We start from the raw sequence: 27,900 nt of genomic DNA, 5'->3' as shown, positions 1-27,900 counted from the left end.
ACAAACATAAATGTACCTGATGACCTTTCTGATCTCCTTGATGTCCTTTCGGGGCTAACTGATCGAAAGCATTTTGGACTACCTCTAAAAGGATTTCTCATTCGATACGGTGAACGGGATCTGGATCTGTATCTAGGAATAAAACGGTGGCAAATTCTTGGACTTCGGCTTCTTGGTCTATACATACAACGTACGGGGCTTCGAGATCGACGAAATCTGTGACTTGAGCTTGATCTCCTAGAATGCCTCGGACTGGGGGAATGAGATCGTCTTCTTGGAGTTTCATTTTCTTTTCTGTTGCCTTCATTTCTACAAAGTTCAAGAAAAAAAACCACAAGATTCATTAGTTTTATATAAATTTAAATTTATATCAATGACAGATTTACCTTCTTAAAATCAAGCTATTGATATTAACAATGCCAAACTCTAATACCATGTATTTATATAAAACAAAAACCTGCTTGTTATGATGCAGTTCAGTTTTGTAAATGAAAAAGGATCAATCAAAGCAGATGATCACCTCTTTAACTGCTTACATTACTGTTTTGTTTACTCACAAATAAATATCACCAATTTCTTGCATTTTCCCTATATCACTACTATATCCAATTATGTTTTGAAAGTATTAAGTTATATTAAATAATTTAGGAAATAACAAATGTTTCTCAACAATTTTCCCACAAAGATTATGCCTTCCACAAATATTTGACTCCTATACTTGTATTTATACACACTGAATAGGGAAACCCCATTCTCAGCCTTCAAGCCATTTATAATCTAAGATCCCACAAACACAAAATAAGAATAAAAGCATAAAGAATTTTCAGAAAAGACTAAAAAAGAAAAGTTCACAGATGGGAGCTATTACAGGTAAACTGGGGTAACTAAAGATTCCTAGAGATGATTGCATTTCCCTACTCTTTAAAAATAAAAATGGTAAAAACGAGATTCTATTCAAAACAGTGCCTTAAAAAAAAAAAAGAGTACGTGTTTACTTTTAAAGGAAAATCAAATTTCAATAATACCACTATTAAAAAAAATAACTACCTTCTTGATGGGAGGATCTCGGGATTCCAATCAGGATACCTATTTTGAGAATAAACAATATTAATGAACAGTTAAGATTATAAGGCTCAATCTTTCCCTGCAATATATAGAGAATACTGTTCAAAACAAAAGTTAAGGGAAGTCCCTGGCAGTCCAGTGGTTAGGACTCCGTGTTTTCACTGCTAAGGGCACAGGTTCAATCTCTAGCTAGGGAACTAAGATCCCATAAGCTGTGTGGTGCAGCCAAAAAAAAAAAAAAAAAAAAAAAAAAATTTGAAAAAATTGAAAAAAAGAATCTTTAATTAAAATTTTTTAATTTTAAAAAAATTTTAAAAAATTTTAAGTGATTTATTAGTATATTAAAATATGAATATTTTCTTCAAAGTAAAATATTTTGAGTGTCTAGTTCAATAAATAATAAGTTTTAGGCAACTCAGGAAAAAGAAACACATTCCCCATACTTTAAATGCCTTGACATTTATTTAGGTAAAACAGGAAATACACATAAAACTGTTAAGAGGTATAGAAGAGCTTATAAAACACCAGCTTAGGTAGGCGTTAAAGATAGTTCACTCAGTCTGCAGAACTCTAGAGGACACCATTCTACAGAATGAGACATGAATGCTGCCCCTTATATTGTACCAAGTGTTCCTCAGAGAGGATCTCAGGAGACAATTCAAAGAAAAGGTTGCTTTTCAGTTAGCCCTTTAAAAAGGGTTATCAAGAGGCATGGATCAGGTTAGGTTTCACACAGTGGCAATACATAAAAGGAGGATGAGAGGCAAACATATGTTCTATTCCAGGAACCAGTGTGACCACAACATGGACATGACAAAAAGGATTTATGAGGCAGAAAACCTGGCAAGACAGCTCAGAGACAAACTATGAAGGTCCCTGAAGTCATGTTAAGGAGGTTGAACCTAAGTAAAAAACAATGGAAAACAATAAACATTTTTGAAGTGAAGGGAACATAGGAATGTTTGCGAAACAACTGGAAATAAACGTCTGGATTAGAGAAAACAATGAGTGTTGAGATATTTAGAAATCAGGCATCAACTACAGCACCAAGAGTTAACGAGATAAAGAGAGAATGGAGTTACAGGGAAAAAAGAGGGCTGAGGACAGAATCTTATGCACACTAACAATTATGAGTAAAGCAAAGATACACCAATGAAAGAAATTAAGGGGTAATCACAGAAAGAAAAAGTAGGAGGAAAAGTTAACACCACAGAAGTCCAAGAAAAAGACATCTTCATCTTCAACTATTCCAGAGAATCTGGACTCCACATGTTAATGGGAATAAAAATCGCTGATGTACAAAAATACAATTTCAGTAGCCAAGAGGAGAGCTATGTAAGGAAATGCAGGCAGCAAACCACCTGACAAGAAAATAAAGTGAGGTAGAAAACTAACTAAAGGTAAAATAGTTTTTATTTGTTGACATTTGTCTCAGATATTGTTGGCAGGTTAACTCAGAAGCAATTCTCACCGTGTGCCAAATAAGAGAGTCTATGTACCATAACCAGAGAGGACTGGGTGCCACAACAAAGACCTAGCACAGTCAAAAACACACACACACACAATTCTCAACTGCCTTTCCCCAGGTCTGCCTCCACAACAAAGGCTAAAAAAAGCTAAATTTGCTTTCCTAGTCTCTTTAGAAGACAGCCAGTGATAGGTTCAAACCAATGATGTATAGGTGGCAAAACCACTGGCTGACTTCTGAGAAAATTTCTGCACCATCCTTCCTGCTTTGGAAGCAGACATGAAGGCTGAAGCATCTTGTAACTACCACAATGTGACAGATTGAGAAGGCAAAAAGCTTAACTTCAACCCAGTATGTCTATCACTCAGCATCAACAACTGTCACGATTTTTTTCATCTACTACTACAATTTTTCTCTGGGATGGTTTTGGTTGCTGTCTCCTGTACAGCGTTACAAACCTCCATCCACTGATCTCCAGGCACTCTGTCTACCAGATGTAATCTCTTTAACCTATTTGTTACCTCCACTGTGTGTGTATATATATGTATGTATGTATAAGGGATTATGACTTTAACATCATCTTCTTTTAGGATTTTATATAGCTCCGCTGGAATTCCATCACCTCCACTAGCTTTACTGGTAGTAATGCTACCTAAGGTCCACTTAACTTCACACTGCAGGAAGTCTGGGTATTAGGTGAGTGACCACACCATCATAGCTATTCAGGTCATCAAGATCTTTTTTGTATAGTTTTTCTGTGTATTCTTGCCATCTCTTCTTCATCTCTTCTGCTTCTGTTAGGTCTTTACCATTTCTATCCTTTATCATGTCCATCCTTCCATGAATATGAAATGTTCCCTTGATATCTCCAATTTTCTTGAAGAGATCTCTAGTCTTTCCCCTTCTATTGATTTCCTCTATTTCTTTGCATTGTTCATTTAAGAAGGCCTTATCTTTTCTTGCTATTCTCTGGAACTCTGTATTCAGTTGGGTATATCTTTTCCCTTTTCCCTTGCCTTTCACTTCTCTTCTTTCCTCAGCTATTTATAAAGCTTCCTCAGACAACCACTATGCCTCCGTGCATTTCTTTTTCTTTGGGATGGTTTTGGTCACTGCCACTAGAATGATGTTACGAACTTCTGTCCATAGTTCTTCAGGCACTCTACCAGAACTAATCCCTTGAATCTATTGGTCACTTCTACTGTATAATCATATGATATCTGATTTAGGTCATACCTGGATGACCTAGTGGTTTTCCCTACTTTCTTCAATTTAAGTCTGAACTTTGCAATAAAGAGCTTACGACCTGAGCTACAGTCATCTCTAGGTCTTGTTTTTGCTGATTGTATAGAGCCTCTCCATCTTTGGGTGCAAAGAACATAATCAATCTGATTTTGGTATTGACCATCTGGTGATGTCCACATGTAGAGTCATCTCTTGGGTTGCTATGACCAATGCATTCTACTTGACAAAACTCTGTTAGCCTTTGCCCTACTTCATTTTATACTCCAAGGCCAATCTTGCCTGTTATTTTGGTATCTCCTGACTTCCTACTTTTGCATTCCAATTCCCTATGATGAAAAGGACATCCTTTTTTTTGGTATTAGTTCTAGAAGATATTGTAAGTCTTCAAAGAACAGGTCAACTTCAGCTTCTTCGGCATCAGAATTTGGGGCAAGACTTGGATTACCCTGATGTTGAATGATTTGCCTTGGAAACAAACCAATATCATTCTGTTGTTTTTGAGATTACACCAAGTACTGCATTTTGCTAGAGAAGGAAACAGCAACCCACTCCAGTACTCTTGACAGGATAATTCCATGGACAAAGGAGCCTGGTAGGCTACAGTTCATGGGGCTACAAAGAGTCAGACATGACTGAGTACAACAATCTGAAAGTCAGTTACTTAATACATGTAAACCTTAGCTTTCTCTTACGTGCGATCCTGGAAACACAGCTTGTTGTCAACACAAAGAAGTTATTAAATTTCCAGAGCTTTCCAATTCAAGAGCGGGTAATAATATTTCAGATGTGAAATGATGTTTCATATCTAAGTTAACCACTAGAATACATGTTCTTATATCTGCTGCCTGTGTGTTGCCTAACCAGTTTAAAATGTTTCAGAAGCATAATACATGACAATACAATATAATGGCTAAGAACAAGGACCTAAGTAAGCGACATCATCTATATCCCAATGTGATACATAAGTATATATATCATCTATAAAGTTTTTGTGACAAAAATGTTCAACCTGAATTTAACGAAGAGGAAAAAGACCAGAAAGGTGCAGAATGTGGAATAGTCTACAAGACAAGACATTTCAAAAGTCAACCATTATGAAAATATCCTCAAAAACAGTGTGGGGAGTGAAATAGGCAAGGATAGTTATAAGGGGCAGTTTGGAAAAAATGGGAAAATTTGAATTTGGTCTATGTATTAGAAGGCATTATGAAATCATTGTTAATCATTGTGTCATATTGTAGTTATAACAGATAACCACTGTAGAAAAATTTCCTTATTCTTATGAAGGGGGCGCTTGAAGCAGAATGGCATGTATACATATGGCTGAGTTCCTTCCCAGTTCACCTGAAACTATTACAACATTGTTCATTCATCAGCTACACCTCAATATAAAAGTTTTTTTAAAAATTTTCCTTTTTAAGAGGTAGATGTAGAATTAAGGAGTTAAGTGTTACAATGTCTGCAATGTATTTTCAACTAGTTTTTAAAAATTAACTAATATTAAAAATGTGCATATAAAGTATAATAAAATAGACACATCAAATGTTAACAATTGGTTAATAAAGAGGAAGACTATGTTTATCATCCCTTCAAATTTGTTGCACCTTAGAAACTTTTCAGAATAAAGTGCTGAGGAGGGAAAAGTTTTAACAAAGAGCCATGAGTTAGGTATTAGTTGTGCCAATTATTTGCTGTGTGACAGCTGAGAAGCTGCCTCTCACTGGTAAAATCACAATCATTACATGTATCTCTCACATAACATTTCAGTTAATATTATGAAATATTATTATTTCACAGGGTTGAAATATCTCACAGAGTTGCTTTGAAGATTACAGGCACTGTGTAAAGCACTTAGAAGAATACCCAACACACAAGCATATAGCTCTCTATTATGTTACTTATTATTTTTAATACTAAAGCTAACACACTATCTTTTCTCAAGTTGATCAATTTTACTTCTGTGTTGTAATTCAGAAAAATGCAGTAAGGTGAAGAGAGAGAAGCGATAATAAACCTTAAGAAAAGAAATTGGAACCTAAATATATATCAGTAGGGGCTTCCTAGGTGGCTCGGTAGTTAATAAAAAAAAAAATCCACCTGCCAATGCAGGAGTTGCAGGAGACACAGGTTGGATCCCTGGGTTGCAAAGATCTCCTGGAGGAGGAAATAGCAACCCAGTCCAATATTCTTGCCTGGAGAACCCCATGGCCAGAGAAGTCTGGCAAGCTACAGTTCCTGAGGTAACAAAGAGTCAGACACAACTGAGCACTCACACGTACATCAGTAAAGGAATGACTAAACAGATTTAAGTACAGAAGCACAATGCTGCTTATAAAAAAAGAATGAAATAGCATATGTTTTGTCTTGGAAAGATCCAAAGCAGCTAATCAAATCTAATGAATTGGTTAATTTTTGAGCAGTAGAGAGAAAGTCATGATGAAATTATTCAAGAGTACCTGAAAAAGGTAAAAATGTAAAACAGTGCAACAAAGTAGCAGGCACGGAAAGGACATGCTTTAAAATCAGGGTGCTATGTACATGAAAAAAAGACTTATCTACACAAAAAGTTTTCAGTAGGCATAAATGCCATTTGGCATAGAAAATTAATGGCAGTGCATGTAGGTAGACTCCTGTAACTTGCATTTAATGCCTACCTACAGCAATTAATTCCCTCCCATCTAAATCCCCTAGTTTCATAAAAATGAGACGTCCCACTGGGTTTCTGTGGGAAAATTTGTGACTTTAGGAGAGATTTCCATCTACAGGGGCAGTAAGGTCCAATACAAGTAACAAATGATCTGCATGTGCCAACCGCCGTCTGCGCCGCAGATCCACACAGGCCGGCGGCTCTCCCGCTGCTCGCAGCCTGCGTGACGCAGGAAGGGCTTGCATCGCACTGTGCATCAGGCGCAGGCACACGGCGCCGACCGAGCTACGGAGCCCTGTTCCCGCAACCGCTGTAGCTGGTTTAGAGAGGGACTAGCCCACAGTAGTCCAAAAACCAAACACCTCTGCAGAATTTATGAGAAAAGAAGTGCTTTATTTTTTAACTCCAGGAATGCTAGATATTCAGAGCACTTAAGTCTGGAACTAAGGGGGTCACTTTGCTTTGTGGAGAAGTGTCCTCATGAGGACAAAGAGGAAAGAAACAGACAAGAAATGAAAGTATTACTGACACTCTGATTTTTGTTTGAGCACCTAATCCAGATCTTCTTGAAACTAGAAACACCCAAGCTTTCTAATTAAATGAGCTAATAAATTTCCTTACTTTAAAAAAAATTAGTCTGAGTAAGGTTTATCATGTATGATTAGGAGAGTCATGAATAATCTCAAAAAAAATTTGGTGACATTTTCATAAAGAACAACACAAAAAAACAAAATAGCTGTCACAAATTCATTTGCTCAAGAACATGCTACTATCATGAGTATAATGACCAGGAATTTGACACAGAACTGAATCAGCATGTTTAACAATCTAGGGGAACACAATTTTATGTAATTCCAGACGATATAAGAGAAAAATCATACTTTTTACCTTCATAGGTGCCCTGTCCTTTTTAAAGAAGGAAAAGGTGAAAGAACTGAAGAACCAATGGTTAGGAAGCACCATATCTAGCTTGTTCATCTCCTACTTAAGGGTGTTTTTTTTAAATAGGTTCTAAACCAAGAGAGATTTAGACCTGAAATTAAATACTAGTGTTGGTTTGAGTGGTTTTTAGCTAGTTATCCTTTGAGGAAAGGGTGGGAAGAAGGAGAGGGAAGTATAGGAGAAGGGAAGGCTATGTGTTCTGAAACAGATAAACCATTCCAAGGAAGCCAAGGTAGCAGGAATGAACCAATTATATTAAATTTACGTACTGGGAAGGAGTCAGAAAAAAGGATCATATTTAATTCTCTCCTTTTAGAAAAAGTTTAAATATATTTGTATAAGATTAGTATTTCAAATAAGCAATAGCTTTCTAAAAATATTTTTCTCCAAAATACCACACTAAAGGTATCAAACAATCATACCTGAAATATTTAACTATTCTGTAAATTTGCTACCTATAAGAATGAAAAAAATTGTTCTTACTGTTGACGTAACTGTCGGCAACTCTCAATATGAGTAGATGTATTTTGATGCTGAATCCAATCCTATTGTAAAAGGAGAAAAGTGCACAAATTAGAACATTCCTCATTTGACTAATGACATTAGGCTTTTTAACGTAACACAGCATCCCTTGCGTTTTCAAAAATTAAACAAACCTAGTTATAAATGCCATATGGCTACTCAATAAAAATTTCACAAATAGAAGGACTCCAATCAAAAGCACTTAATATCAATTCATTGATGCCATTTTAAAACATTTTAGCTATAGAAAACATTTCAAAAATCCTACCCATGGATACTCAATTTGATGCCAAACATACATTTAAACTTGGAGAAAATAAAAGCATGGATGAGAAATAACTCATCTCAAATATTTAAAAAAACCCCACACTACAGAGAGTATCAAGAACTCTATAAATAGAATGCTATTTGAAATGGCATCTCCAAAATACAGTCTCAATGCCTTACAACTGTAAACTTCAAGTTAACAACATTAACAACAAAAAATCCTACCTCTTAGGCCAATACCATTCCAAACAAGGTACTCACTATGTACTGACAAAGGATAAGATTAGTAAAAATATGAAAAAATGCTGCTGATCAAAATGTTTATTATCAGGATATAGTGGAAAGCAGTATCATTTCAAAGACATAATATGCCTTACATGTAGAACTTTACAATCAACAAAATGCTTTCTCATTTAATTTCACTCACAAAGCTGCCCTAAAATTATATTTTGCACCCATAAAAAGCTCCTAGAAGATACATCTGATTTTTTTTTAAAGGCAATACAATTTTCAAAGAGAGTCCCCCAAGTGAAACAATTAGTTAAAAGCAAAGTGTGAGTAATGTTTTATTGTGTCTCCAATATTTGGACAGGCAGAAAAGTTACTGAACAGTTCCTTTCATATTTTAAAACTTTTTTAAGGAAAATGTTACTCATTTCCATTTCAAAAGCATTTTAGTTTGTCATTGCCAAAGACGAACTAGAACTATCCAATTAAAAACCACAGTTAACACTAATTTTGGACTCTGCCTTGTCAAGAACTATCTGAAAACAAGTGCATGCTACTTGCAATACTCAGCAGCAGGTTATGACAAACCCTAAATTATTTCCTTAAGCCACGGAACTGACTGGATTACAAAAAATAAAGTCTGCATACCCTGCTCAGGGAAATAGAAAGCTAGAAAAGACTGGCAGTTAAGAGTCTTTAGTACTGCTAAACCCATGTCTTTGATAGTAACTAAATATTGTTTACATTAGACACACTGACAGGTACCAAATTGGGCATGATTTAATCAGACCACAAAGTGTTTTATTTAAGTTGCCAACATATAAAAATCCAGACTTTCAGTTTTTCTTGAAAAAACATGAAGATATAATTATAGTACTAGATATGTATTTGACATAGCAACTATCAGCTAATGCTGACAGCTAAAAGTTATTTAAGGCATACTCTGTCCAGTTCTACACACACACACACACACACACACACTTTACTGACATTCCTCACTTTTAGGTTCAGTAAATATAACTACACCACCCCAATTTCTACTCTCCAAGACGACAAGGGTCCAAAAGCAGGGCTTCTCTCCAGAGAAAGAGTTATAATTACCTACTAGGCAGGAGATGCTGCAAGGACTGTAGACTTGAGTGGACCCAGAATCCAACTGTGAAAACACCTACCCATATCACTCTCTTATCTACCAACTACTTTAAAAAACCATTTATGTCAGTATTTTTTTGAACTGAATTATTTCAGTCAGAAAAACATAGCTTTTCTAAACCAACTGTGACAATCAAAAAGATGTAACTTCTAAACTAAGCATGACTTCTCTGATGTCTGAAATTCAATTTATAAAAAAAAAAATTTCTCATTTTCTTGTCTTTTTCAGACTGTAGTTTTGACTCAGGGGTAGGTAACATTGTTAGCTGTTACTTAGCAAGAAAAAAATGTGCAGTTCGTAATTTATATTTATTGGTTACACATTTATAATGTCAAATACATGCACACTTACAGGGCAGCAAAATACATCACAGAAACGAGAGGTAGGTTATACTACCTAAGTCCATGTTCACAAATCCCTATCATTTGTCACCTAGTAGAGAATTCGTTAGTTAGGTTCATTGTGCTGTTCCAACTGTTAAAAGGTATCTGTTCATTTAAAAAGGCAATCAATTTCTATGAACGCTAATAATCATTAAATGATTTCTTTTAATGTTTAATGTTCCTTTATCATATTATAGGCTTCCCTGGGGGCTCAGACGGTAAAGAATCTGCCTGCAGTGCAGGAGACTCAGGTTTGATCCCTGGGTCATATTTTTATTATACTTTTATCATATTAATCCATACTGTCACCAACACACACTTGATAGGGAAGCCTCAAATTAGGTGTCCTACCCTATCTCTCTTCATTCCTGTTCATCTTGCACACATCAGTCAGATTTATCTTCCTGAAATATATTTTTTAACGTGTCATTTCACGTATCAAGAATCTTAAGTAGATTCTTAACGCCTCTCATTTCACATCTAAACTCCCTGGGCTAGTTTTTCTAGACCCCTCAAACTTATCATTGTTACTCCTACGTGAAATGTCATCCCTCTTCCCCTGGGTACATCTAAGTCTACTCATCATTCAAGAACCACCTTCAACCTACTCCATGAAGTCTTCCCTCCCAGATCACTTTAGTCCAGACAGACTTAGTGCACCTAGTCACTCAACAAGTCTTATCTAACTGGAGTATAGAAGTCTCCTGATGCCAAAAAGTATAATTTTTAATTACACACTGTGAAATACACAATAAGTATTGGTAAGTTGATAATGCTGACCTAAACTGATACAAGCCTGCAATCAAGATAGAAATATTCAATCTCTCCCCCTATAGCCTATCCAAATAAGTCAATTACAATCACCAAACTATTTGCTGCCTTCTAATTTTTTAAAAATTCCTTAGGTGTGTTAATTTTTCTCCTCAGCGAGACTATATAAACTGCTTAAGAACAACATGTAAACTTTATATAGTTTATTTTCATTCCAGCACCTAACGTAGCATCATGTACAAAACTAGTAACCACTAAATAGTTATTGAATGTGTATATTTTCTATTCAACAGAATAAAAATTAAAATTTTTAAGGTATTATTTTTTCTTAGATTCATCATGACTGACTAGAGTTCAAAAAAAAATGGAACACAGAGGGGCTAACACTCAATTCAGTACTTGGGCCAGGGCTACTAGATTTTAACCAAGTGCTGAGATTTTTTTAAGACTTTGCTATTCCCTTTGATAGAGCAAGGCGATTATTATTAGCACTCAGAAAATCTGGCTAAAATGAGGTAGAATGCTGACTTCCTTTGCTTTCAATAACGTTTCTGACTGAAGCATCAGTTCCAGGTATCAGATTCTTGGTGGCTGAAACCTGGTGAGTGGGTTAACAGAAAGACAATAAAAGGACAATACTGGAAAGAGAAAAAAAAAAAACAAGGGAACAAACACCTATAAACTTTTAAGCCTATTAAAGTATACAATCAATGCTACAGCCTTGAATCATAGCTTGTTCCCATAGGAAATACTGCAATACATTCCTTCCTGGTCACATGTAATATAAATCTTCAAATCACATTAGTAAATCGAAGAAACAGTAGTTTCCAAACATATACAGTAAATAAAACATATTCAGAAAATTCTACTCAAATCCACCAGTGATTACTATCAAACAATATATTCTATGTTATTCTTCGGGAACTCAGTAAAACACTTCATTCTAACTCTCCTAACCATGAAGACACCTAAAGCTTCTTTGTTTTTTAAAGACTCTTCTCTCTAAAGATCATTTTACACTCTATGCTCTGTGCCCACAGCTGGTCCCAATAATTTATCCTGACTCAATTTTGCTATGGTATGGATTTAGTTATCTTAGGAAGCTCCTTCTCATGAAGCACTAAAAATCCAAATAAGAATAATAGAGTCAGAAAATATTTAAATCAATATTAACTATCTTTAGCTCAAGACAGGCAGATACATGCAAGGCTATAATATACTGTCTCTTTAAAAGTGTGCAGTACAAATATTTTATTCCAAGTTTTTATTTTTATACTAACAGGTTCTCTTATTCAGATAAAAGTAACTCATGTGACATTGTCTTCTAAGTACAGTTTGTGTCATATAAATTTTATGTTGCATTGTCTGGGATAACCTCTCAAAAGTTCAAAATAAATGGAAAAATCCATGTGGTGTGCCCAGTCACAGGAATACAGAAAGCCTAACACTCAATTCAATACTTAGATTACAACTAAGCGTTGACAGTGCAATCAAAATTTCTGCCATTTCCTTAATGACTAGTTAACACCAGCATACATATGAGAATTTAGATGAAACTTGGGCACTGAGTTATCATGATACAGTGATCTTTAAAAACACTCACCTTCAAATGACTACATTCTACGTTACACAGAGAACACAAATGTGGAAATATTCTTGGAGATGCTGCATAATAATCATTCATCATAGAAGGAGTTGGAAGTCTCTTCATCTTCTGGGCATCAGCATGCGAAAACTTTGGTAGCCACGAAGCTTTCACAATCCCAAAAGGAGACTGAATGGGGATATCAGCCTCTGACTGGTAATTCTTTTTACTTCCTCCTGATCCATGTACATTAGATGAATTAATGACAGGTTCACGTGGGATCCGCTCTTGTTGGCTTACAGTTGAAATTAATTCCGATGAAAAAGGTTGCTGGTTCATAGGAGGAGGAATGAGAGACTGACTCATTGTCTGATTAACTGTCTGGCTAATGGATTGGCTGACAGATTTTACAGGTTCAAGGACTGACTGTCCTCTTGAAATGTGTAAACCTGACATCTTGCTTCCACTCTCAACTGGGAAAAATGACTGATTATTGGAGGACTCACTGGGGAAGTCCATCTGTCGAAACACATCTTCAACAGGAAACATAGAATTACACATCACATTTGGAGCAGGAACAGATGCAGAAATGCTTGGCTGTGACCGAAATTCATCCTCGACCTCATCAGTTGGAATTTCAGGATCATAAATACGTACTTCAAGTGGATCTTCTGTGTAGCCATATTTGCTTGCATGCCCATAATCAATCACATTACTCGAAACTGCCTCATTACCAAGTGTTTCTTTATTTCTGCTCCGAGAAGGTAAATTAGGTAATCGGCGCCCCATTTTTCGCATTCTTATATCCCTCAAGATTAATGGCATATTTTCAGGAGTTAGCTGTTCATCGGGATAGCGACTGAGTTCTTCTAAGTCTTCATTAGATAATCCAAAACTTGCTAAGATACTTGAGGCACTCTCTTTTGTATAGCGGCTCTGTACTTTAGGACTCTGCTCTGTAACCTGCGTTACAGAACTCTGCTTCACTCCCACTGATGCAGATATATGAGGCTCATCATCCCATCGGCTACCATGAGGCTTCTCCTTCTTTTGTTGTGCTTCATGAAAATCCAATTTTTCTTTGGTCAATCTTGGATCAGTTTGGTGTTGAGTTACCTGAACATTCATTCTTTGTGGTTCCATATTCTGATAAGATTCATGGCAGGCAAATCTGTGTGGAATTCCACGGGCTCTCCCTGCTGGGTAAAATCTTGGAAGACCCATAGATCCAGGCCTCATAAATGGTCCTGGAGGCCTCATCTCAGAAGGGTTAGGTGCTCGTGGCCTCTGAAGTGGAAAGTTTCCTCGAGGATTAAACCTGGGTCTCGACATGGCTATTTTCAAGAAAGCCTGATTTAATAAAGTATAAGGTGGTGTTGAACTATGTGAGGCAATGGCATTCAGCTGCTGCAGCGCCAACTGAGTCTTAATCTGAGCAAAGTGCAAAGGAGATGGGCCCAACAGAAGTGGGTTTGCAATGCCCAGGTTCAAGGAATTCACAAGTGGTGCGAAATTTTCCAAGAATAACACAAAGCTGAAAGTTAAAACACAAATATTAGATCATTTTAACTCAAACTACTTCATGAAGTGGGTTCTACAGCCAGTGTAAAACATTTTGAAACAAAGCCATGAAACCATTCTGCATTTCATACATTTTTAGTGTTTATGAGGATTTTAAACTTTCCCAAAAACTTGTTCTTCTTTCCTGAATCCAGAATATAAACCCCAAACCACAAGCCAGAGTTCCCGTACACTATGCTGCGCTGGGTGCTGTCCTAGGTGCATAACGGCAATTACAACTCCTTTTAAAACTTCTTAGAAGTGTCCAAATCCTGCATGCCATTGGGGGATGGGGTGAAAATATACATTCAGTTGCTGTGGTCGGTAAATTCTCAGTTGTTGTTTATCACCAAAGATCTCCCCCCCCACCCCACCCCCGGTCCTTCTGATTTTAGTGGAAAGGAATGAGTTCAGAATTATTCATTCACTTTATTAAAAATTTTTGTCTAATATGACAGTCATTATCAAGTATTCAAGCCAAGTAAAACATGATTCCTATAGGCAAAGTGCAAGCAATCTAACAAGAAAAACAAAATAAAGAGTGTGTCATTATTACAACAATGCTAAAAAGCATCAGCAATAGATTTATTTCTGGAAGAAGTCAAGAATACCTGAGTTGAGCTTCACAGGATGGGTATCTTCTAGAGTTTTGAGGAAATTGGGAGAAGAGAGATTTCAGATAACAAGGTCTTACTCAACATGCGTTTACCAAATTTTAGAAAATGTAGAAGAGCCTAGGTTAAGATTTCTAAATAAAATATTGTAATAAGATGAAAGAGACTGCTGGGATGATTTAAAAATTTAAAACTAATTAAATTTATCAACTGCATGTTTCTGACAAAGCTATAGTATTCTTCCCCAAGACAAAATGTAGCTTCAGTTAAGACATGTGAATATTCAGTAACTCCAGGACTATTTAATAAAATTATCTATGAAGACAAGAGGAAAAAAATACTTGTCCAGAACCCCTCTCCTTTATGCCAACTTTTAGCTACTGTTTTTACTGACTTTGGAATTTTCTCCCTAACTATCCATTTTTCAATACTGTTCTCTACACTAATTCCTTCAGTCACATAGGCTCAAAAGCATCTTATTCTCCATTTTAAACTAACTTTTTTAACTACAAAATTCTATGTATTCCTGTCAAAATCTCTAATATAGAATTTTCTTTTTCCTTTCACCATCATCACAACGCTACTGCAAGCTCTCATCACTCTCACCACAGCTGCCCTTCATCCCAATTCATTGTCATTACTAATATCCTTAAAGCATTTCTTTCACTATCACTCCTCTACATAAACCTTCACTACTTTATTGCTACCTGCAAGATAGTGTCCAAACTTGTCAACCTGGCATTTAGTATATAATCTAATCTCAATCTACTTTTCACATTTTACTAGCCAATAATACTTAATGAAAAATTTCTGCTGCAAGGGCTTGACTGGTGGTAAAGACTCCATCTGCCAATGCAGGAGACTCTGGACTGATTCTGTGCTGTGGAGCAAATAAGCCTGTGCGTCGCAACTTCTGAGCCCATCTGCCACACCTACTGAATGAAGCCCGCACACCTAGAGTCCATGCTCCATGAGAGGGCACCGCAATGAGAAGCCCACACACCACAATGAAGAGTCCCCACTTGCCACAACTAGAGAAAAGCCAGCGCAGCAACAAAGACCCAGCACAGTCAAAAATACGTAAAGTTAAATTTTAAAATGTATCCTACAGTCAAATGGGTCTATTTGCAATCTCCTGACCACTTTCAACATTACTGCTTCCATACTTTATTCATACTGTACTACCTAGAATACCCCTAGCTCTGAACCAAACTCACTCTTCAGGATTGTTTCAAAGTCACACCCCACAAGAATCTCTCTGTGGATTTCCTATGGCACACTTTGGGCTTCTCTGGTGGCTTAGATAGTAAAGAATCCATCTGCAATGCAGGAAACCTGGGTTCAATCCCTGAGTCAGGAAGATCCCCCAGAGAAGGCAATGGTTACCCACTCCAGTGAGAAGAGAAGGGGATGATAGACAACAAGATGGTTGGATAGCATAATCACCTCAATGGACATGAGTGTGAGCAAACTCCAGGAGACAGTGAAGAACAGGGGAGACTGGCATGCTGCAGTCCATAGGATCACAAAGAGCTGGACACAATTTAGCAACTGAACAATGGCACACTTTCAGCTGTAAGTGTAATAAATGCAGTATTCATGCAATATTCAAATTCATTTCTAAGCTAATAATGTATGTCAGATGAGAAGGGTTTGATTTCTACAAGGTTCACTACCTACTACTAAGGTCTTGGACAAGCTACTTAACCTCCAGACCATAAGTTTTCTCATGAGTAAAATGGGAAAGTATCTTCCTCTCTGGATTACTGTTAAGGACTAAGTTAGATGAAATATAAATATGTATAATGTCTAATAAAGGAGCTGCCCAATAAACGTTAGTTTCACTCTTCCTCCCCTCACTCAATTAAGCACGGGCCTTTCAGGCACATAAATTACACTCCTAAGCACCAGTATTTTTTAATCTTTGCAAAGCAGAGGGGAGTTAAATTTGGGGCAGGGGGCTAAGAGATGAGCAAAAGCAGAAATCATAAAAATAATTTCTAACTCCTTTCACATACAACCTCTATCCTAACAGATTCAGAAGAACAGAGTTAAATCTTCAGAAAACAAGACCCATCCTGGAAGAACTATAATATAACAGCTGTTCTGGAAGTTCAAAAATAAAAGCAATCACCAAAATTAACTGTGCTTTACAAAAAATGTTTTGAAGCAATTAATTCATAATAATGGAAATGTCTTTTTGAAAAAACTCTAAAATGCAAAAAAGATTAGAAAAAGGTAAGCTCCCCAACCCCCAACTAAACACTTTTCCCTTGACTATTGTAAACTGATAATCTATAGTTATACACAGAGGTTCACTGATGCACCAGCATTTAAAGAATCAAATGTTATTGTACCTAACAAGTGCAACAAGAACTTGGGATCTTCATTAAAATAACCTAGAAAACAAAGGATGCACTTTGGCAGGGGTGAAATGTGGTGTTTAGTGGGTGAGGGAAGTTTGATGAAGCACAACTAGAAAAAATATTTGTTGAGGAAGGTGAGTGACGGGTCCAAAAGAATTCATTACCTTTTCTCTCTACTTTTTCACGCATTTGAACATTACCAAAAAAAAAAAAAAAAAAGTACTAAATATTAAGTATGAAAATTTTAACAGAAAACAAAAAAGGAGGGTTGAAGAGTATAAAACCAACATAACTTCATACTTCTCTATCAAATCTAACATTATCACACCAAAGTCTAACAAAGCCAAAATCAGCTAATCTGTTATGATTATCAGGTAACATATAAATAACAGGCAGATTTAACTCTAAAATCTCATTTTAGTTCATTTTCCCCTACATCATTCCTTCACCTGACTCAACTGACAGTTCATTCATTCAGATAACAAACATATCTCATTCCTCTCTGTTTCAATATTTATTTTGGTGGGGAAAAACTATCTGTGAGATTGAGTAAAATTAAGCAAAACAAGCCAAGGGCTCTTGATATGAAGCCTATTATTAGCAATTAGGTTATCCCACACCAAAGAAAATAAACCTTCAAGTCTTTTGAGAATGCAACTGATATAACCTAAAAACAATGTGGTAGGAAACAAGAACCAGTAAGACAAGGGTAAATTCAGTATTAACACCTGGAAAACAACTGAACAAATAAAGACAACAATTATAAATCCTTTTTCATTTAACTCCAGTTCTGGCCACAAAGAGGTTCATTCACCCAACAAATTTACAGAGAATCAACACATCATTAAACTAACTTAGAAAAATCTGAATTGAGATCTGAGTTCTTAATTATTAATTACTTTGAACACAATTGTGATTAAATAATACTCACCCTTTAAAATGAATTTTTATTCCTGATGATATAAATAACATATGCTTGTTAAAGAAAACAATAAAAAGCAGCAAGTGAAATCCTTACCAGTAAAATCATTACTGATAATGAACTAATATTTTGATGGAATTTCTTCTAGTTTTGTATATGTGCATACACACATGGATGGAAAGGGGAAGAAGGTACACAAAACTTCACTGTATGAACTATACTAGTTGCTACTTTAAATCAACATTTTATTTTCTTATGTTTAATATTCTTCAAAAACAGGGTATTTAATGGTCAGAAAACATTCTGAACTCCTGAAGACAAGTAGCAGTTAAAAACTATCTTCCATGCCCTATCAACTAGAACATGCCTCTCTGAAACTAGATATATCCAATAAAATGTCATTGAGAAAAACTAGAAGCATCTAGGAGAAACTGAATTCTTGAGGCAGAAATGAAGAAATAGCTTGATGTATTAAAAAATTCACCATTCTATCCCTTGAGATACTTTCTGACATGTTCACTACCACAATCAAAAACTACCTGCTATTTTGATACAATCTTTCAGATGGAAAGGAATCCTTCATTTTCTTTATACATATTGATAAAGAAGTCTGAAATCTAAAAATATAAAAGCATCACCAAAAATTAGTCAGGCAGATCATAATGGCTTCAATTAAATTCATAATGAAAAGATTTATATCAAACCCCATACTTGAACTTTAAAGCACTTCATGGTTTAAAAAGCATTTCGATATTCATTATCTCATCTGAGCTTACAACAACCAAGTAAGCAAGGGAATTCAAGTTTACAATTAAATAAAGCCTTAGAACTAACTGGCAAGGTCACAAATTGAACTCCTCTCAATGTTCTTTCCATCCTGGATTCTGGGTACATAAAAGTTAAATTTTATAGCTTTTTTTTTTTTCCTAATTATTAAAAAAGCAATACCTATTTGTGACCACCCTCCCCAAAGGAAAGAAAAATCATCTTCATGACATGCAGAAAAGAATAAAAAGTCTTCTATAACCTTACCACAAAAGGAAAACTACCATTAACATTACTTTTCTAGTTTTATACCCACATACCTGATTTGATACCCTGGGTCAGATCAACTGTGTCTCAGAATACATATAAACCTACCTTCACACTTACTAACAACGCAAGTAGTACACTGGCCAGTCACTTCTGTGCTGTTCTCAGGTTAACTGGTTCTCAACCTTCTAATCTCCTCTAGTATATATAGACAGATCCACTCAGCCAACTCTTTTCTACCTTTAGCTCTGTCCCACAAAAGGTATCCAAGTCACAGAACTCTGAAGGTGTCACAAGCGTAAATACAGAATATCATGCTGGATGTTAAAAATGCCAAAATGTGGCACACCTCAATGAAAGTACCAAAGAAACAAAGAAAAAATAAGCAGAAAACTAGAAACATTGTGTTTATCATTAAGGGCATCACAAACTTCACAAAGGACTGGTAACCATCATGATTTCAGATCTGAAAGAAAATGGAAGATCAACTTGCTAATAATGCACAATATCAGAAATAGATTACCATGAAAGCCATTAATAACCTTGGATAGCAATGATTTGATAGTTATTATTTCCAGGAACACAACCTTTTTTATAAACAAGATATGTGAGTATAATCATATGCTTTTTTTATTTTTTAGGAATATACATACTGCACACATAAATGATTCTTTACAGACAACAAAGTATTCCCAGTAAATGATGCCCCCTGAGATGTTCTTTGGTGGTTCTGCTTATTATTTTGCTACTCTCAAAAAATACAATACATTAGTCCAAAAGAAACCACCAGATCCAAACTGGAATAAAGAAATCTTTTCTGGAATTTTTTTAAAACTAGAAATGAGAGAAATCTTAAGTACTGATAAAACTGTTGCCAAAATGCAGCTGACAGCACTCACCACCTTAGTGAGAAAGCACAAACACTGAAACAAAATAATGCCAATGTAACAGGTAAGCAGGACCAAGAGGTAAATACAATACTGAAGACATTTACTACCCAGCTGTTCTTGAGGTAAAGCTGCATCTTTGCCCTCCCTGCCCTCAAGTGCATGAGCCAAAAAATGTTCCCATCTGCCTAAAATGGGTTTCCAAAATCTTAAACTTGTTGGTGTTCAGTCACCCAGTCATGTCCGACTCCTTGCGACCCCGTGGACTGCAACAAGCCAGGCCTCCTGTCTCTTACCATCTCCCAAAGTTTGCCCAAGTTTATCTCCACTGCATCGATGATGCCATCAAAATCTTCAATTACGCATACCTAAATTATCTGGCCAAACGTCTTAAAATGCCAAATGCCTTAAAGTCTTTACAAACTAGAAAACAGCATATGTGTCTTTTTATGTAAAAAATGGAAACAAGACACATATATCCGCTTAATGGTTATAAGAAGTAGGATAACCAGGAAACAATTAAGTAGGTTACCTATAAGGGGTAACAGAAAGGACTGAAAGGAAATAAATGGAAATGATATTTTATGGAGTACACCTTACTATATAATTTTGACTTTCAGAACCAGGTTAACAATGTAATTTTTTTTTTTTAATGTAAAAAGGATGGGAAGAAGAGGGGAAAGCTAAAACTGAAAGCAAACCAATTCATTTTTCAAATGAACACCACAGCTCATTAAAAGGAAAAAAGAAAACTACGCAAGTAATTTATGAACCCACTATTTGACTTAGGAGGAAAGAGAACTTTTAAGAGTTCTCACTCTTTTTAGTAGTCTGGGATTTTTTGCTTTTTTTTGCAGTGGTATGGATGAATTAATTCTTAAATAACTTCAGATATACCATGGGATTGAGCAGAGGCTGGGAACCAGGATTCTCACTGTGGAAAACAGGATTTTATATATATATATATACTGTCTAGTGCTCAGACAGTAAAAGAATCCACCTGCAGTGCAGGGTTCGATCCCTGGATCAGGAAGATTCCCCCTGGAGAAGGGAATAGCTACCCACTCCAGTATTCTTGCCTGAAAACGCCATGGACAGAGGAGCCTGGTGGACTACAGCCCATGTGGTTGCAGGGTTGCAAAGAGTTGGCCACAACTGAGTGATTCACACACACACACATATAAATACACACACATACGCGCACACACACACGTGCATATATACATGGAATAAGAGAAAGCAATAAAGAATTGGACAGTAATAAATTACAAACCACTAAGAAAACCAGGTGTCCACATCTCCATAGCAATCAATCATTGTAAACGTAGAGGAATTACTAAGTTGGAAAATCACTGTATAACCATCATAGTAATGTAAAGATTGGTTCAGGCAAAACTCCTGAGTGAAATTTTACTGAGGAAAAAGACATTTGCGTGGTGTTAAAATATCTCTCCACAGATCAGTTAGTTCAAGGGGGAAAAAAACATTTTGACCAAACATGTGCTCAGACATCATAATTCACGAAGGGTAGATGAACTTCATGCACCTCTAGATCTGGTACCATGGGGGGAAACATAGAAACTTGATTTTTCTGGCCAGGGACATATAAGGGAAACATTAAAAAAAAAAAGAAGAAAAAAAAATCTGAAGTGAGAAACGTTCTATTAAATAAAAAGAAAGCAAACAGTATTCTTCAAAAATGTCAACCTCACAAAAGATAAAAAAGACTATAGAAATATTCCAAAGTAGAGAAGACTAAAAAAACATGATATCTAAATGCAGTTACCTTATCCCAGACTGATCCTATACTACAGGGAGAAAGAACTGCTACAAGAAACATTACTGGGTCAACTGAAAAAAAATCAGAAAAGTTAAAAAAAAAAAATTATCAACATTAAATTTACTGACACTGATAACTGCACTGTGACCATAGGAGAAAATATCCTATTCTTAGGAAATAAACTACTAAACTAACTAATAAACTAATAAAGGGTAAAGGAGTACAGTATGTGCAAGTTACTTCCATAATAGTTCAGGGAAAAAATAAGGGTGTGTGCACATTCAAGCATGCAAAAGGATAGAGGGAAGGGAAACAGGGTATTCCCCTGTCAGTCAGCATTTTAACTCATTCAAAAATAGTTAATGACCCAACAATGGGCTACCTAACATCTTAGTTACATACTCAGTCAAAAAAGGACTATAAGCAAGTATGGCAACAGGCAGAAAGTTGGCAATGATAAAAAAAAAAATCAGACCTAAGCACTTTTTTGGATTTGGCTATTCTTTTTCTACATCATGTTCACTCCCTAACTATTGACTGTTAGTCAGACCATTATGCAATCCATAATAATCTGATCTTTGGGGAAACTTCCACTGATCTGAAGACACCCACCCTGCTACGAAGGGTGCCAGCAAGTGATTTCATGCAAAACTGGGTAACTCCCGAAAATAAAATTTACGACTAACATAGCATAGTGTTTTTTTTTTTAAGAACTTAGACCCTAGATTTAGCACTTTAATTCTGATCCTGGAGTGCTAAAAATGTGAGCCTCAGCAAGTTGATTAACCCATGACTCCATGTAAAGTTGATGTAAAAAATGATTAAAATTATACCCCCCAACATGCAACAGATGGCTCAAAAAATGTTACATTAATAAACAAAATGCTTTACTTAAGAAGCAGGTAATAGTTTCTTTCATTAAGACCTTGGTAATTTCCAAAAATTTCAATATGGTGGTGTAGCGTGTAAGAAATAAATGGGGAGATTTCAATAACTGACTGAATCTCTGACATTAAGGAATTATTATTACTTTAGGTGTGATATGCATGTCTTTTTCTAAAATTCTAGAGAAAAATTCTGAACTGTAAGTTGAGGAATATGTTACAGGAATAGCTTAAAAATAATAGGATGGAGAGTAGACACAAGATTTACTTATAATTGTTGTATATTATAATTGTTGAAGCTGGGTGATCAGTATATGGGTGCATCATTATATAATACTCTCTGCTTTTGTATAGGCTTAAAATTTTCCCTAATTAAAAAAAATTTTTTTAACAAGTGAGGAAATTAAAAAGAATAGAAAGTTGGTAACATTCACTCATTAACAGAGACAACAAAGAAATCACCTGAAAGTTTAACAAAATGAAGACTGTGGAAATGAGGCAAGGAAAAAGTATGAAAACTTAAAGACTGTAACAATAAATATATTTTGGTATTTAAGGGGCTCAAGAGTTGAAAAATAATCCAAAACCTAAGTATCCCAAGGTAGCACTAAGAAAATATCAAAATATGCACACCTTAAAAACTCCTTCTCCTATATCCCCTGAACTTTTTTTCTCTTTTCAGTACAAAACTATTATTCTTGATCTTCACTGATCATTAGAGCCGTGTTTTATTTTATACCTCACCTTTTCCCTACCATGGTTTCTTCCTTTCCATTACTCTTATTTTCCATGTACCTATCTTCCTCTCATTTTCATTTCAATCACAAATTTCAGACTACAATAAACAAATAAGTTGAAGTAGTGAAAGAGTAAGTAAAGTTAAATATAAAGAGGGTTTACTGGCTTTAGCCACAAGTATAATTACTTTCAGTTTGGAGGATCTCTAAACCACCTCATTTCAACATTCAGTGGCTTGTTTACTTGCAAAACAGCCCAAAATATGTTACTGGGTACCCAGACTAGAAGCACTATTTCTCAGTATATAAAGCATTTTATTAATAATCATTTGGACAGATTTTTTTCCAAACCCTGATCCATATACATTAAGTCATAGCAAACAGTGCATGATTTGGATCCCAAAGCCTGTGTTCTTACGCAGACTCAGGCAACCATCAGTTGAGTTCATTCACCTGACCTGCTAGTATCTAACACAAACTAGGCATTAAGACAGATACAAAGATGAGCATAACAATCACATAAATAGTTACAATTTTGATACGTGCTTCAATAGAGGTATACGTAAAGTAAGAGGTATACATAAAGTTTACAGATGAACAAAGTATTTTAATGAAAGAGTAGATGATCTTTCAGTTCCAAAATTCCATCAATTTAACCTACATTCTTTAAGCCTCTTCTTTTTATTAAGAGGGACTATCCACAGGTTGTAATTTTCTATCAAAAGATGCTTCCTAAGCACTTAAAAATTTGCAGTATAACAACTAACATTTATTAAGCACCTAGTTATGTATCAAAGGATAGGGACTTTTCACACATTTTCTCCCTCACAATAATTCCAGGCAGGAAGCAGTATTATTACCACTTTACAGATAAGGAAATAAAAGTTCAGGAAGACTAAAATAACTTACCCCACATCTCACTCAGACAGTAAGAGGAAAACTGGGATTCGAAGCCAAATCTTCTGATTCCAAAGCCTATTCTCTTTCCACTAAACTATTTGTCTCTCATTTTCTTTCACTACATAAAAACAAAATTTCCAGAGATGACCTTCTTAAGAGCACCCAAGAGAAAACCTTTAAGACAGCCATGAAATACAAAGTGGTCACTGATTCTAAGAAGCATTTTTAAAACCTGACTATCTGCTGTATACACCTTCCATAACAAAATAACACATTAGTTACAAAACTAAAATATAACCAATACTCAAGGTATTAGATATGTGTGACATAAAGCTAGTAATAAAAACGGATGAGATTTTGTGATTTCTTCCAACTGTTTTATCTTTCCCTCACTTGGTTTCAACAACCAATCAAGAAGAGAATGGTCCAGCATATTTTAGTGTATTAACGTGTTAATTTTTAATTATTAAAAAGCATATAATATTTAAGTGTCTATTACAGAAAATATGTATATTACATATTATTTTAAACTGATGTTATGTAATTATTTAAAAGTGTATATTACAAAGTATGGGAATACAAAATAAAGTGTGTATGAAATGTTGCCAAAAATAAAAAGAATACAACATAGGCCCACTAAGTCTAGAATACCTCGTCAACAATATTTAAAGCTATGTTGAAATAATGTAAATTATGCGTTCATTTTTCTGTATAAATTTCATTAAACTCATTTTTTAAGTTTTTTCAGTTTATCAATTTTAATTGTAAATCTGAACCAACAGACATCCTTGAACAATAAATTAACCCTTTACAACAAATAAAAAAAAATTTTTTTTGGGTGCACAATTCCAAAGCTGATTAGAAAAAGAATTTAAACCAACATAAATCGCCGGATCCCGATAACAAATTTTTTTCAAAACTTCTCCAGATAAAACAGATTCCGCCCCCCCCCCCCCGCAAATTTCGCCTAGGAGCAAATTTTAAAATTAAGAGGAAATAGCTTGAGGCAGTCTAGTTCAATTAAAGATCTTGTAATAATAGAAGTCTCCCTCATTCACAGTTATCTCAACAGAAGATCTGTTTCAGCTGTCCTCAAGGATTCTTGTATGTGGTTACACGTTCTCCCCCCAACTTGAACAGAACGGGCCCAAGCTAGGAAACACTAGCGATCCGAATTCTCGATTCCTCTGAGAAATCTGGAAATAAGTATCAGAGCAGTTCATGAGCTCTTCGTATCTGAGATGACATTCTCTTTGCTTTCATTCCCGCACAAGGCAGGCAGAGGACCCCTGGACCAGCCCAAGCCGCTACATCGTACGTTCCCCCTTCACCTCAACTCCCCCTTCCCCAGACCCAAACACAAACACGTTCTTCTCCTCCACGCTTCTTATACAATGTCGCTCGCTAATGGGCTCAGCTCGAGCTCCACTGCCTCTCCTCCGGGCCCGACGGGAATGGTTCCTCCCTCCGCGATGCTCCCTCACCACCGCTTCCTCCTGTCAGGCCTGGCGCGGCCCGGCCGGCCCTGCGCCGATGGGGAAGGGGCAGCCACGGCCTTGCCAAAGGGCTGTTTTCGTTCCTCCGCCCAGTGCAAAGGCGTCAGGCGGCTCTTTCTGAGGCAGGGTCCTAGCCCCGACGCCCGAGCTGGCCCTCCGGAGCAGCGCGCTGAACCGACGCTGTGGCTGGGGAGCCAAGCTCCCTTCCCATCCCGGGGGTCCCCCAGTCTCCTCCCGCCCCCGCCGTCAGCCCGCCGCCATTTTGTGCGCAGTCGCTGCGACACAGATACAATAGTCGGCCTGGATCTTACAGGAAAGGCTCAGGACCCCCACGCTTTGGGCTCCCGCGTTCCAGCCCCCTGTTCCCCACAAGGCAGCCGTCCTACCTATGCCTACCCGACTAACCGCCGGATCCCATTTGCGCCCCACAGTTTAGCACTCAGGCTCCAGTCTCGACGCCGAAGAAGCTACCGCCTCCAGAGAGCCGCACGCATGCGCGTCTGTCGAGCCTTTGCGAGCCCTCATCTGCTGCCGGCGCCTGCGTACCGCCGGCCCAGGGCTCTCCCGTAGACACGAGAAACCAACCCGAGGAACTTGGTTCCGGGAGGGGGCGCTCTCGCTTGTGGTACTCCAGGCGTCCGTGGCAAAACTCCGGCACCGGTATCAGTGCCTCTGCCGGTTCTGTGCCGGTCCAATACTGTCCTGTCCAAATCATGAGCATATGTAAGACCTGCATTGTCTCACCTCCTCCATTAAGTCTTCCCTGATCATTTTTGCCTTCAATAATACATTAAAATAAACAGTATTCAGCTGGCATTGGATATTGTAATGCTTTGCCTGCCTTTTATCCTCTATATAAAGATACAGAAATAGATATAGGCTTGCAATAATGCGAGGTATATCATAGCCACTGCAAATGTCAGGAAATTTGAATTCAATTAAATCTTATTGAGCTAAAAGCTTAACACTTTAAAGATCCTTTCTTGAGTTGTTAAACAATAAAAACACCTACCTAATGTGGTAAATATTTTTAACCTTTATCAATTAAAAACCTTGGGTTGAGAGAACTTGAGTAACTTCTCAAAGTAACTCTACTATACCACCAAAAAAGTCAATCATTGGCAAAATCTGGTCAAATTCACATATCCTGCCTTTTGGATACCACCAAATTAATATCAACAACCCCGTTTGGAGCATCAGCTTTATCTAGTACCCAAACAGATGTACTTCTTTCATTCACATTAAAATTAGCATACAAAATGCTGCAAGAAAAGTCTTTTATAAAATATCTTCCTGGATATTCATTTCAAACTAAAAATCTTGATAGAGGCAACAAGCCAAAAACAACAAAGAAAAAGTCAAGCTATTCCCAAATTCCAAATAATCAAGGTTCAAGTGTGATTATTTCCTTTCATATATTTCTTTATATTCATATAAACATACACAAACATGTTATTTGCGTGTAATAGGAAATGTTCTTCATTCTTTTCTTCCCAAAGATTTATACCTTAGCCTGCTGTTTGCTTTCCTGATTACTGACATTTCTCCAAGTAAATCATATAAATTCTTTTTTAAATAGTTGCATAAAATATTCATAGTATAACTCACCCATCAATTAATTCAATCTGTTGAACACTAAAGTTGACACTACAAACGTTGTTTTATACAGTCTTACCAACTGATATTTTTATTTCCAAAGGCAAGAATCCCAATAGTGAGACAGCCAGATTAAAGGAGATAGATAATTTAATTTTACTAGATATTGACACAACAGTTTTCAAAAAACTTATATGAATTCCCATTGTTACTAAATATGTTAACAAATGATCATCCTCTACAACCTCACTTCTTTCTCTAAACTCTAAAATAGTTTAAAAATCAATGGACCTGTCTGCTCTTTAAGCTTGGTAGAATTCATGTTTGAAATACCTCTTCTGGCACTTTTTCTAGGAGTTGCTCTTAAACAACCTTCTCTAGATATTTTATGATATGTAATAATTTCACTAGAATTTCTCTCCTGCCTCCACAACCATTCTTGTAATTTACATTCTCCTAGAAAAAGTATCCATTCCATCTAAGTTTTCTAATTCATTTCCCTAGAGTTGGGTACACTAACCTCTTCCTATATTCATTTCCATTATGTTGCTCCCTTACATGGCTTTATTTCTATAGTACTTATCACCTTCTAACATACCATGTAGTTTATCTCATTATTTCTTACCTATCTCCCTCCACTAGAACATGAGCTCTATGACGTCAGGGACATTTATCTGATTTTTTTACTGCTTTATCTCTTAATACCTAGAATGATACTTCGCACACAGTATAAAATCAGTGTATATCTGATGAAAGGATGAATGATCCTGATGAGTTTTAAAAAAAAAAAGCCCTTTTAATATAATTTGTATTTCTAATGAGCTAGCTGTCTCTTTTATCAGGAGATGGT

General features: G+C 36.3%; 1 protein-coding gene across 5 annotated transcripts in view; it reads right to left on the bottom strand.

Moving 5' to 3' along the window:
* Positions 1–25,968, bottom strand: part of ZNF638 (zinc finger protein 638) — an 83,466-nt gene extending 57,498 nt beyond the window's left edge. For 2 of the 5 annotated variants that reach the window (XM_065929500.1, XM_065929503.1), the window contains exons 1-5: positions 25,841–25,968; positions 12,295–13,810; positions 7,851–7,912; positions 1,048–1,086; positions 17–309 (exon numbers count right to left, since the gene is read on the bottom strand). In XM_065929500.1, coding sequence (XP_065785572.1) covers positions 17–309; positions 1,048–1,086; positions 7,851–7,912; positions 12,295–13,608 — 1,708 coding nt within the window. In that variant the 5' untranslated portion in view covers positions 13,609–13,810; positions 25,841–25,968. Of the gene's footprint in view, positions 1–16; positions 310–1,047; positions 1,087–7,850; positions 7,913–12,294; positions 13,811–23,967; positions 24,075–25,840 lie in introns of those variants that run through there. The other 3 variants (XM_065929501.1, XM_065929502.1, XM_065929504.1) reach the window with 3 other exon arrangements.
* Between the last annotated feature and the right edge of the window lie 1,932 nt (positions 25,969–27,900).

The sequence above is a fragment of the Muntiacus reevesi genome, chromosome 3, assembly GCF_963930625.1.
Source record: "Muntiacus reevesi chromosome 3, mMunRee1.1, whole genome shotgun sequence".
In the NCBI taxonomy this organism is placed as follows: Eukaryota; Metazoa; Chordata; class Mammalia; order Artiodactyla; family Cervidae; genus Muntiacus; species Muntiacus reevesi.
The sequence above is the reverse complement of the archived record's forward strand: the minus strand, read 5'-3'. Positions and strand labels throughout refer to the sequence as shown.